Raw genomic sequence first — 13139 nt, 5'->3', positions numbered from 1 at the left:
TTGTTAGCTAACGTAGCTCCTCATTAGTGATGGCTGGGTCTTGCTTTCTCTGTCTCCCAACAGACACACCGCCCTCTCTCTCTCTCTCTCCCTCTCTCTCTCTCCCCCTCTCTCTCTCCCTCTCTCTCTCTCTCTCTCTCCCTGGGTAATATGCTTACTCTGCTGGGTAATATGCATGTGGATGTTAAGTCTCTATTTGATCACGTGACAAGACGTTACGACATACAGTAGCTAGTTTAGGCGCAAAATTGGTCAAGACTGACAAACTGAGTCAACGGCAGTCGTGACTGATGAAAGCGTCAGTAAATAACCAGAGCCTCGTCGCAGTAGACCCAACGCACTGATACAGGCAGAGAGAAAAAGGACGGAAAGAAAGGCAAATGGGATTTGGTTGTTCATCTTAACAACAATCTGTCTTTCCAGTAAACGAATGGCTCGTGAAGATTTTCTACCAAAAATAACTTGTAGAAATGAGATACAATGGTGACACGTGGGGGAATGTTTTTTGTAAAATGCATGACCTACCTGACAATATTTTAGACAACACTGCTTCCACCTTTGTGGCGCTTTGAGGAAGACCCTCATCTGCTTCAACACGACGAAGCCTCCGTGCACAAAATGGTTTTCCCCACTTGTGGTGTAACTTAGAGGAACTCCAACAGCTTTGTCTGGGATGAACTGGAACAACAACTGGGAGCCAGAACTGATCAACCAGCATCAGCGTTGAACCTCACTGATGCTCTTGCGGCTGAATGGGACAGATCCCTGGTCCCATCAGGGTAGAGGCTGCTGTTCAGGAGCAGTCCGTGGGTTGGCCCTAGTGCGTAGGATCGTCGTGTTTCATATGTGTTGAAGACTCGTATCGTAACTTGTTCCCACTCATTTAAACCTTTGATTTACATTTAAACCGATGTACTCACGTCGGTGACCCCGGCCTCCAGAATGCGGAGCTTCGCTTCGTCCTCCAGAGATTCTTTCTGCTGAACTAGTCAGAAAAAACAGACAGGGAAAAGAAACAACCATTAAAAACGTCGAACATTTAAAGGTTTTACAGAAAATAAAAATGGAATATTTGTGCAATCTGTCTGTGTAGAAACAGGGCTGGTTTATGAAACATCAGCCAAACGATCTACACAGACCAAAACAGCAAGACCTTTCCAGCAAAATAGCACTCAGTACTTTCTGTACAGTTTAAACTGGATTAACCCCCGCTGTCCACATCCATGAGTGCAGAAGCTGCTAATAATCAATGGTACAAAATCCACCAAAGCTGCTTTTGAACTCAGCACTCGACTGATTCACAGAAAACCAATACCTTCCTTCTTCATCTTATATATGAATCATACACACACACACACATACAGCAGAGCCTGGACCTCATTGGTTTGATACTTCTTGGAAGTGATTATTGTTCACCAGTGAATCTTCCAGATGACTGACAAACATCCTACATGTTCTACCATCATTGGATTCAAGAACCACGCCACAGAAATGTTTTTTTCATATCAGAGCTGCAAGATCACATTGTCATTTATGTGTTTTTTTTATGACTTTGAGGACTTTTAACAGAAAAAAGTTGACATTGAGCTCAAACCATTGCTGTGACTTTATGAGTAGAGAGGATGTTGCACCGATATAATGCTGTTTCTTTCTCCTTTGTTACTGCTCAATACACTTTTAGACTATTTAAATGACTACTGCAAGGCCAGGACTCTGCTCCATCCACGATACTGCTGTTCTCTAAGAAAGAGGGCGTGCAGACACTGACCTTCCAATTGGTGGCAAATTCCACAATTTTGATGCCCAATCAATGCCACGATAAAAAAAAAAAATTAAAAAAAATAAATCCCATGTACTCCAACATACATAAACATACACTCCTTTATTGCTGTTTGTATTTCATATTTTGCTTATTGATTAGTAATCCCTGATGATCCGGCCCACGTTTCTCACCAAAAACTGATCGTTACAAGATGTCATTTGAACACATCGTGATGTCGCCCGGCGAGTTGTTGTTCCCAATGTAGCATGATCAGGAACATGTGCCATCGTCCGAGGGACGGCGGTACGCTGCTAGTCTTGAGCCATGATCCCCGGTTCCTACGTTACCGTAGAACAACGATTACCGCCATCGGCCCTTGTGATATCCCTACACATCTCGTGAATGGTCATATTGACTGTTGAGTACAGATATCATTTCCCTAAAATCTCCCTTTGGACTCACCTCACTGCCACCACGTCCTTTAAACCAATGCCAGTGCCCACTGTTGACCGGGTTTGATCAAACAGGCGGTGATGTCCTTGGGCTTATCGTGTGAGCACTTCCCAGACGCCAACGTCTGCTCAATTAGGGCAACAAAAAACCTCCTCAGGGCTCGACAATATATGCTGCCGTTCCAGAACCCAATGAGCTATTACTGGAGCATATCTTCACTTTATGAAATATGAATTTCTAACCTGACCTGCCGCCGGGCAAATATTACAACAGATTTCCCCACAAATAGAATTAAAGCCTGCACAAAGCTGTCTGTTTTGTTCCCATCGCCTTGAAGGGAAACAAACGGAGAACTACAATTTATGTTCACGGCTGAGCGTAATATTAAAGCCAGAACAATATGTTATGAAGAAGAAAAGAAAGAAAGGGAACATAATTACATTCACTTTACTTTGCATCTGAATACGCCGGTGTGGAGACAGAGAGCGCTTCTCCTTTTGTTGACACACGAGGCAGATGAAGGATATGCAAATAGCGAGCCTTGACTCTGCCACAGTCCTGCAAATTCACATTTTATAATCAGTCCTTCAATCTGTCAGAGCGTGATTAGTGTCGCCAAGGCGTTGCGTAGCCACAGACCGTGTCCTTTAGCACCACTGTCTCAATGAGTGGCTCTTTACAGTAAAACCACATCATTCACCTGTGAGACAAGTGGGACCCTGTCAGATCTCTAACGCCTTAAGACAACACTCAAGGTACATTAAGTGTGTGTAGCTATAAAGCACCTATAAGTGTTATTTAATGGTCCTAGTCCATAAAATATGAAAAATAGACTCATCTAGGTTAGATGTGCTGTAATAAAAACCGCCGTGAACTGCTTTTTAATGGAGAAGTGGCAGACTGGTCGGCGTCCCAAGCCCCCGACAGAGACGTATGAACACCTCGTGGGCCGATGTGTCTTAATAGTGCTGTCAGCGAGCAGCGACTGCCGGCTCGGCTCCCCCTCAGTGACAAATAGAAGCTGAAGTGGCGGAATTGGTTTGTCAGCGTCGCCTATTCTTCTGCTCGCTGAGCGGCGTCTGAATGGACTTTCTGCCGTTACACGTGTCTGACGGAGACGTCCGCGGCTCCTCGCTTTGGGTTCTCGGTCGGTCTGTCTCGGGCGTTTTCCGTCACCCGTTTGTGACATCACTAAACGGGGTGGGGTCGGAGGCGCGGCACCCTTTAAATGGTGCAGCCCACGGAGAGCTGCATGTGATTTCACTGTTGATTTGCTTTTTGGATGCTGCATTAGTTGGACCCTCCTTTGCACCTTGTTCAATGGGATTTACCCTGGTTCCATTTACACCAGGTAATGTACGTGTCTCCAGTGTCCACATTGAGATCCCAGCGCTCTGTCTGGTCACGCGTTACGCACCGCCTAACCGCCGGCAGCAACGTGCACACTGGAGACTAGGGACGGGTACCGTTAGGACTTTATCAACACCAGTACACATCAATTCTTATTTGTTCCTTATCAATACACTTATCAGTTTTTAGATTATTTAATTTTGCAGATCAATTCTGTTTCAATCTGACGCAGTCGATCCTTTTGTTTGTGACGTCTGAATACAAGCCGCGGTGGTGCCGATGGATCGGCCTCTCCGAAATGTTTTAAAAGGATTAATTAAGTTCAAATGAAACACAGGCAGAGATGGTAAACAGCAGGCAACCCTGGCACCAGCCAAACAACAGACCTAAAGTGCCTTTGGTAATTAGGCCAAAACCTATTTGAGTTGCATCTGCAGAAAAGCCTAATTGAATAGCTGACACACACACACACACACACACTTAATTCCTGATACAGAACCAGAGTAAAAAGCCTGATATTCCCAAAACACAAACAAACATGAAAGCGCTCGACAGGATTTTTTATGTTGGGAGGGAATCACGTCCAAAGGGAGTCTTTGGACATCGAAACGCTGCAGCGCTCCGGCCTCTCCGAAATCTGGCCAGAAAGCCGCCCGGACCATCCGTCCCTCTCCTCTCCTGCGGACTACAGATGAGTCCGAGTCGGATGAGAGCACCGCTCGTGAAACCGGCGAGCCGAGGCACCTCATTTGTACCCCGGCGAGCTTACTCTCCGAAAAACCCAAATTGGATCCATTTTTAAGCCGCTGCGATGGGGCTGGGTGTCGCGATCAGACCGACGGGCAACTTTTCCTTTTTTTTCCCGCCCCGGCCGGCAGAGCGGTGCGAAAATAAGCTGTAATGTGACAAAATGGGAGCGAAGCAGAGATGGACGACAGACTGAGGGCGAGTTGAAGGGAAAATGATCCATACTCAGATTATTCTCCCTTTTTTTTCATTTTAAGAATATTCCATCTCAGATACATTTGGACCGCGGGGGGAAAATTGGCGCCTGAAGGAAGTAACGAGGACTAAATCTCATTTCTACAAAAAGGGGCCCCTTCATTTTCTCTCCAAAAAAATAAAAAAGCACACAGGCGCTTCATTTGTCACCCGGGCTGCCCCTGTCCTGAGTTTTGCTTTATGTTAACTCAATGCATCTGAGGCGCCTGGAGGGAAACACAGCGAGCGCCAGGGATTCAGAAATGCTTCATTTTTCACCGTTGACAAAAGGGAAAGGGCCGAGGCCGGCTCCACGAGTCCTGGACCGACAGAATAGATGCTCTCGCAGCACCGAGGGGTCGTTATTTCAAACTAACCACACCCACACGCCCACCCGCCCAGCCAGCCTCCACACCTCTCACTCAGCCTCGCGGGTACATTTCAGGAGCCGTATAATGAGAAGACAACAACAGCCATCCTTCATGGGACCAAAGGCGGGGCAGCGGCGTCGCTGCAGTGACACGGTGCAGGGACGTAATCACGTCAGCTGATCACGACAGCCACGATCCCTGGGCAAATTACAGCACAATCGCTGGTCGCTTTTTGTTCAGTTCCTTTCTGTCCAAAGCTCCCAACGAGCGCTGAAGGTCTTGGTGGTGAAAACGTCAACATGAAAAAAAAATAATTGCAGCAAAAAGAAAAAGCTCAAAGAAAAGCAGAGCATGAAGTGAGGAAAGGTTATGAATCGCTGATGTGTTTCAGCCGAGTCCAGATACAACGAGCCATCTGAGGACTGCTGGGCCTGAAATGAGCTTCACAGTGCGAAATGTCAAAAAGAATAAGTTTGATGAAACAGTGCTCAAAGTAAAAACACATTTTAAGAATACGTGAAAACATTTAATGTCTATGAGGCCAAGCAGTTACTCTTAGAAGATCGGGAGGAAGTTAAATTGGTTGACAAAATGACTGCAAGAGATTGAATATTCTGGTTCAGTGTAGACAGAATAATGTGAACGCCTCTATGTAGTCACACCTGCTGCTACCAAGTTGTGTCATCGTGGGTAAAAATGATGTTCAACTGTAAAAGAGGCAATCAGGACTTTAAAATGAGTTTTATAGCAGCATAGACAACAACAATATCTATCTATCTATCTATCTATCTATCTATCTATCTATATATATATATCTATCTATATATATATATATATATATATATTGTTGTCTATGGCACAACCATGTGTGTTTAAGCCGGCGGGCCAACAGAGAAAAGACGAAATCAAAGATAATCAGTCTGGAAAATGTTTCACAAAATATGAAAAAAAACTGCATTCATAAAGTGTTTCCGTTATTTTGTCCAACCCGTGTTTCTCCCACATCATACAGACATTTCTCCCGTTTCCTAAATTAACTCTCGGCCTCACAATCGAGTATTTCTGCCAAAACAGATTAGCCTGTCGGTTTCTCAGAAGCGTCTTAATTAGATATGGTTTCGCTCTCACTTGCATTAATTTGATTTCCGATATCAACTTTTCAGCCTTCAATCTGTTCCTAGTTGATCCCCCCCCCCCGGGTGTTATTGCCTGCAGTGATCTAGGATGCAGTATGAACCAGCAGCAGTGGGCTTGGGTTGTATTTATGTGTGTGTGTGTGTGTGTGTGGGGGGGGGGGGGGGGCTTCATGAAGACAATGCCACGTGTAATTAAATTCAAAAGCAGGGGGCCGAAACGGCATCCAGGGCCACCTGGGGGACGAGAGACCATTAAGGGAGGAGAGAAAAGGGACCGGGAGAGCGAGAGAAAGAGAGGGATGTGAAGAATGAGCGCAGAGATGAGGAGAGAGGGTGATAGACGGACAGGGGGGGGGGGAGAGGTGGGAGAAAGAAAGACACAAAGAAAGGGGTGAGGGAGGAGGGGGAAGGTGAGGAAGAAAGAAAAATGATGTGGAGAGAGAAAGCGGAGTCGAATAAATGAGATGCAGAAAGAGACGAAAGGCAAAAAAATAGTTACAGTTTACGTCTCGTTCGTCCAAAATGTCGTCACTTTATACTTTTAGACATTTGTGTTAAAATGTCACGATGAGCTCATGAATTCTTAAATTGTGGCCCAAACTTCAAACTGGATGTAAAAAAAACAAAAACCGTTAAAACGGATCCAGTATGCCAAGGAATGCATCTGCAGGTTAAAGGTTAGCGGTGGCTGGTAACTGCGGTCCTGAGACGAAGGGCTTTGCCAGGTCCAGCAGCAGGTTCTCCCGAACTCATTTCATAAGTAAGACTCGCATGTAGACGTGTTATTTGGCCCCAATGAACACCTGCCCGCCACCAAACAGCAGCGTTATCAGTGGATTCTCAGTCACTTCTTCACTACGACTGATACTTTTGGATTCATTCCTAATAATTCTTGATTAGTTGTCTCTATCAGAATGCAACAGCCAGATTTCTAAAATATCTCTCCTCATGATCCACTTCTAAAAGTCCTGCCAAGATCTAACTTGTGCCTCCTTTTAGTCGCGTGAACCATCAGGGTGCTCGAGGCCACGCTCACCCCCGATGCTGAACTCTAAAGTTGATCCAGGTACGACACAAAAGCCGCGATGGTGTTTGTTTTCCCGCCGTCTCTCTGAACACCGCTCCCCGCTTTAATCGATGACATTTAGCCGTTCGCTTCTGCTCCGTTTCACGTGTTCACATTTTAAAACGGCAGGTATTAAAAACACCTGCACGAGTGCACACAAGCAATTCATTAAGCTGATGTGACCCCGGGCGGGGGAAAACATCTCCCCACCACCCACAACCGTTAATGACCTCGCAGGAAGCCCCGCCCCCGACAACAGCCGCTCGTTAGCGGATCACCGCTCGCGCTATGAAACGTGAACCCAGATAAATCAGCAACGTTTTTCTAACCTCAGTGTTTGTGTTTTCATCCGCGAGCTGCTGAACAGTCACACGGAGAACCGGAGCCGGTGGGAAGTGTGAAAAAGAGCTTTTCTATCTGAGAGGGAATTCATGAAAACTACTCTTCCTCAGGTGGAGGTGACCTTTGAGAAATTGAGTCTTGAGTCATAAAACCCAATACTCCACAAATGGAACTGACCTCCAGTGTGTGTGTGTGTGTGTGTGTGTGTGTGTGTGTGTGTGTGTGTGTGTGGGGCTTCGAAAAACTAGAGTTGTGCAATTTTTGCCTCAAGTCTCTGTATTTTTCCTAAAGTGCACTTCATCTCTCCCTCTATTCTCTTCACTCCCTTCCTTCTTCACATCCTAGCCTGTGTCCTTTCCCTCCTTCCTAGTCACTACCTTTATTTTTTCTTCACCATTCATAGTCTTCCATCACTCCTCTTTATCTTATCCCCTCCACTTCTCTTCTCCTCCACCCTTTCCCCTTCGCTCACTTCCATCTTCTTGCCACCCATCCCTTATCCTCTTGCCTCCTTCCCCTCTCCTCTCCCGACTCCCCCATCCCTCCACAGCAGAGTGTGTGTGTGTGTGTGTGTGTGTGTGTGTGTGTGTGTGTGTGTGTGTGTGTGTGTGTGTGTGTGTGTGTGTGTGTGTGGGTGTTTATCGGGCTGATAAGTGGCAGATGACGATCGCTTGGCGGGGCCGGAGATAAGGCTGCCAGAACTGAGGACGCCATTTATTAAAACCTCCTCACAGCCCGAGCCAAGCGCCACCCAGCCGGGGAGCGAGGGAGTGAGGGAGGACGTGGAAAAAAGGTAACAGCTCTCCATCTTCAGACACGGGAGGAAGTCCCCGACAGGCCGGACGACGTGCACCGGACACGTTCTGTAAGTAATGCCGAGTGCTCACAGTGCATCGGACTCGCAGTCCAACATACATTCAGGTTAAATCCTAGAACGTATTTAAAAACAGCAGAACATGTAAAACTCCAATCTCCTCTTTGCCAACAGCCAGAGGCACGACATTACTAAACACATCTGAACTGCAATATTTACAATGACAGACAGATGACGGTGCTTTTCACATTGAAGCATACATTCTGCGTTCTGATCTGAAGACAACTTGAGTGGGTGGCCTGCAGTGACTCGGTCCTCTGGGTCTGTTAAAGGTGCAGTCCAGTTTAAAAAACAGATACATCGCACAATCATCAGAACTCGATTGAAGTAACTTGAGCTTCCTGGAGATGAGCGTCGGGTGACTGTGGTGGAAGTGAAACCATTCGTGTCAAAGACTGAATGTACAGCAAGAGACAGCAGCAGATGCTTTCACATTCAATTTGCAGCAGCTCAACTGGATTCCAAACCTGTCGGCATTGGTACGAATCATATTCAGAATTTTAAGTCGTGTTTTTGGCCACAATATAATTAAGTACGCGACACGTCCCAAAAAACACGGTTGGTTGTGAAGTGTGAGCAGAGGAAGCGGCACCTTACGAGCTGCGAGTGGAAGCAGCATCTACAGCCAGTGTCGGAATCGTTTGAAAATCAAACTTGGTAGAAAAGTGGTAACAACACCGGCCAAGTAACTGGAATGTAACTGGTTCGATTCCAGCTGGGGACCCATGATGCCCCCCCCCTCTCTCTCTCCTGTCTATCGTCTCTACTTCAAATAACTGATCTCTTTAAAAGAGACAAAGGAAAGAGACAGAAAGGACGTCAACAAAAAGTATCCAAACCTCTCTAATGCAGAACAGAAACATTTAGTCAGAAGAACTGCTTAAACATTCACCTTCAGTGATTATGTTTCCAATAAACAGCAATGTAGTCAGCGATACTTTGGTCAGGACGGCTTCTTAGAACATGCGGAGCACAGATGGAGAGCGGAAATATGGACAACGCTGCAAACCGTTCTATGTCTGTTTTCACGTCATTCCCATTGCAGCCTTCGGAATTCACCGACATGGATTCAAGCCGACTGCTGCTGCTGCTCTCTCTGACGGACGGGACCAAAAAACGTTCCGCTCTTTGTCGGTCTACAGCAGGCGAGTATGGTGAGTGTCACTTAAAGGAGCTGCGAAGGGGCCACGGATTAAGTAGTCGGTTTAAGAAGCAATCAAACTGCTGACGTGCACGAGGAGATGTAGCAGGATACGCCAGAGATGTCAATCGGAAATGTGCGAGCAGACTTTCCAGAGGGGAACGATGAGACGGCCGCTATCACTCCTCCTCTCTTTGACACAGCGCTCATCCGCACACATCGAGTGGGAAGCAACACGTGACGCGTGGGTGTGATTCTCCATGAAAGTGCACCATGTGTGAATTGTGCAAGCGTGTAATTACAGGTCGTTTTATACACGTGACATGATCATACCGATCAGGCGGAATAATGGCTCACATGTACGCGGGTTCCTTGATATGAAGCATTCTCACTGAGGCAGTGTCTCCTGCTCCCGACACGTTTTAATCACTGCGGTCTTGTTATTCACTGCAATATCCTGCAGAGACGACTGCACAAACCAGATGTTGGTCAAAATGATCTCATACAAACGTCTGAAATGAAGCAAATATAAATGTTGAACTGTTCCTTTAATGATGACGTCATACAATGAATCATGTCATTCTAAATAAACAGTAAGACTTCACTGTTCAACACCCCACAAGTAAATACATGCCAGCCCGTCGCTGCATGACATAGAAAAGAGTCAACAGAGTTACAGCGTATTGAATCAAAGTCTAAACGTTCACATGAAGAGATGACGTGCTGGCGTCAGCGGCGACATCGCAGAGTGAGAGCGTGAAGAAGAAGAAGAAGAAGAAGAAGAAGAAGAAGAAGAGGCCCCACTTACTGCTGCTGACAGACAAATTGACATGGAAAGCCAACACTCAACGCCTCCCTCCTCCATCACTCTCCCTCTATTATCTCCCCCCCCCCCTGATGGAGGACCTTTACAGTACACGACTCGTCTTCGACAGCGGCGCCGAGCCGACGCGCTCGCTTTGCCTTCGCTGTCAGATATCAGCAGGTAGAGCAGCAGCACTACGGCACATTACAGAGTGATGAAACACGAAAAGATATGATTCGCTGTCAATTAGCCGTTAATCATTTTACCATCTTGTCTTTGGGGCAATTTCTCTTTCCTTCCATTTTGACCAAAATGCAGGTTGTCAGGTGCGACTGCTTGCTGCTCATCCATGAGTTCTAACAATCGACATGTATTGATCGCTGTTCCTGTCCAACACACATGACATCTTTCAAAGATGATCAACTTTGTTGCTGAAGCCATCGCTCTCTCGCTCACCCACGGACAGGCTTAGGGAGTCATTTCTAAAGTAACCCTCCCAATGCTGCCCACAAAGCACGTCAGCGCCGAGCAGAGAAAGGTTTTCTGTGACCGTCGGATCAGAGAGAGAAACTTGTCCTGCAGCGACGTCTGGCACACAGATCACTTTGCAACTGTTTCTAATCCTCAACAACTGAGCCAAGGCACAATGTCTGGCATGTTCTGAGTTGGACCGACTTCCAGCGTAAACTATTCTCGGAGGCCGTGCCACTTCCCGAGCCATCCTTCTGGTCCTCATCCTGCTTCCGTCCAGCATTTCTGACCGTTCCTCCACAAACAGGCGTCTTTCAGACGACTTGACCGTCCGAGTGAAGCTGTGAGGCTCTGACCTCACGGAGGACAAAGCATTCAGGCCTTCAAGTCAAATCTCTCGCTTTATGTTGAGTTCAAACAGGCGAACAAGTGTAAATACCAATAGTTAAGGAGATGGTTTCAAAATATTTTTACTTGCAGGCATCTGCTGTTTGTCCGGATACTGTAACGTATTCTCCAACGAGTGATGATGCCTCGTAAATACAACACAGTCACGTGATATTTCACAGATTTACGAGTTGTCATGGATTGCCTGAACGCTCCATTAAACAATGAACTACAACGCGATGAGAGTGTGGGACGCTGAGAGCAGCAAACGACTCTTACGTCGTCCAAATTCAAGAATGGATTTCCTGTAACTTTCCAAAACAGTCAACCCCGACCGTCACATCCACTTCAAGCGTCGGTTGGCCGACAGCAGGTACTTGGAGGTATAAAGTCGGGGCGGCTTTGAACTTTTCTCTCAAGCTCTCTTTCATCATTCTTTGCACAACTTCCGTCACTTCTTTTGCGAATGTGCAACTGAGTGCAACACCATAAACGCCTGAGAAATGAGAGACGTTGGTTATGAACCGAGAAGGAGGTAATGGGGACCCAGCCATGTTTGTGGAGCAGGTCTCGAGTTTATGTGAAGCTAAGGCTCCGAAGCAGATTAGAATTTGCACAGCTGGTCCATGAAGCAGTGACAAGATGTTGTGGGGAAACATTCCTTTACCTTACCGCCTTAATGTGCATACACAGTGATGAGAAGATTCTTAATGTTACATCTGTATCATCTAGTTGTCACAGTGAAATATAGTCTTCTTCTGTGTGTGAGCTTTCTTTTTGTTTCTGTCCAGTTTGAAGTGGGAGTCGTGAAGTGTGTTTTACGATGAGTTCACGAGGCAATCGAGGCCGTGTTAGTTCATCGAAGAGAGAAACTTGTGAGTTTATTCATCTGATTGAATGAGAGCTTGTGTCGCTTGGCGCTCGCACACAATGCATCCTGGTAAATGTAGGCACAGCAGCCACGGCTCTGCAGCAGAAAGAATAAATACATCGGCTTCATCGGTCAATGTAGCAGCACTGAGGAATTTATGTCTTCAGCAGACTTTACCATCGGCACTGATCGGACATCCACATACGAACTTTACCTCTCAGCGCTGCACAGTGTCTATCGTGAGTGTGACGCGAGTGTGTGGAGGCACTTGTGGATTTAAGCCTTTGATACTGAGCACATGTTGGTGCTTAGGACTACTTTGGGTGAAATGGTGTCAAAACCAATAAACAGTAAAAAGGCACCGTTGTGCAGAAAGTTTCAACATTCATCAGGTAAAGATGAAGCAAATGTCTCGACACGTCTGACGACGATCGGAGCTGTGAAAGGCTTTTTTCTTGTATTTTGGAACTGAAGATTCATGCTCTTACTTCCAATCTCTCCTTTTGACATGCTCAAAGAATACACAACTACGATAAGTGTACGGGCATGTTTTCATTCCCATGCAGCCCGCCAGCGTTGCGCGGCAGCCAAGGCCAGGCGGCTCGGCAGCCAGGCAGCGGGGGCCGTCACCGGGGGAATAGCACCGGCTTCTGCCCCGCCGAAATTCCACTCACAGGAAATATCTTCCATTATCACTTGAGAGAGGACGAGCGGCGCAAACGCTGGAGGAAAGAAAACCTTGAGCCTTCAAAGGGTTTACCTCCCGCCTCCTCACTTTCTCCTGTACAATAATCTATCTGGAAGACGCTCCGGGTTGTTCCACTTTATTCACGTCGTAGCGGCTTCACCGGAACATGTGTCGACTGGAGGCCGTGACGGAATACAAAAAGTGCCGCTTTTGTGTGAATATTGGCGATGACCCTAACACAAGACGACCAGTACCAGAAGATAAGAGAGCAGTTAAGAGCTGCTTCACGAAATCTATTCAAGTTGCTGGAAAGGAGTGACACATTGAATTCAATGATCAGAAAACTAGAAAGGCCTGTCTGAACGAGGAAGAGGTGCATTTCACTGATTCTAAACGCATGTAACTTGACGTGGGTGATTGGAGTCATGCACTGCATTTCAA

The 13139-nt window shown here is 46.5% G+C and overlaps 1 protein-coding gene across 1 annotated transcript in view; it reads right to left on the bottom strand.

Annotated features, from left to right (window-relative positions):
* Positions 1-13139, bottom strand: part of LOC306789304 (receptor-type tyrosine-protein phosphatase N2-like) — a 150601-nt gene that overhangs the window by 75268 nt on the left and 62194 nt on the right. The window contains exon 12 of the mRNA XM_079285192.1: positions 921-985. Within this exon, the coding sequence (XP_079141318.1) occupies positions 921-985 (65 nt within the window). The remainder of the gene's footprint in view (positions 1-920; positions 986-13139) is intronic.

Source organism: Melanostigma gelatinosum (genome assembly GCF_949748355.1).
Source record: "Melanostigma gelatinosum genome assembly, chromosome: 15".
NCBI classification, from domain to species: Eukaryota; Metazoa; Chordata; class Actinopteri; order Perciformes; family Zoarcidae; genus Melanostigma; species Melanostigma gelatinosum.
The sequence above is the reverse complement of the archived record's forward strand: the minus strand, read 5'-3'. Positions and strand labels throughout refer to the sequence as shown.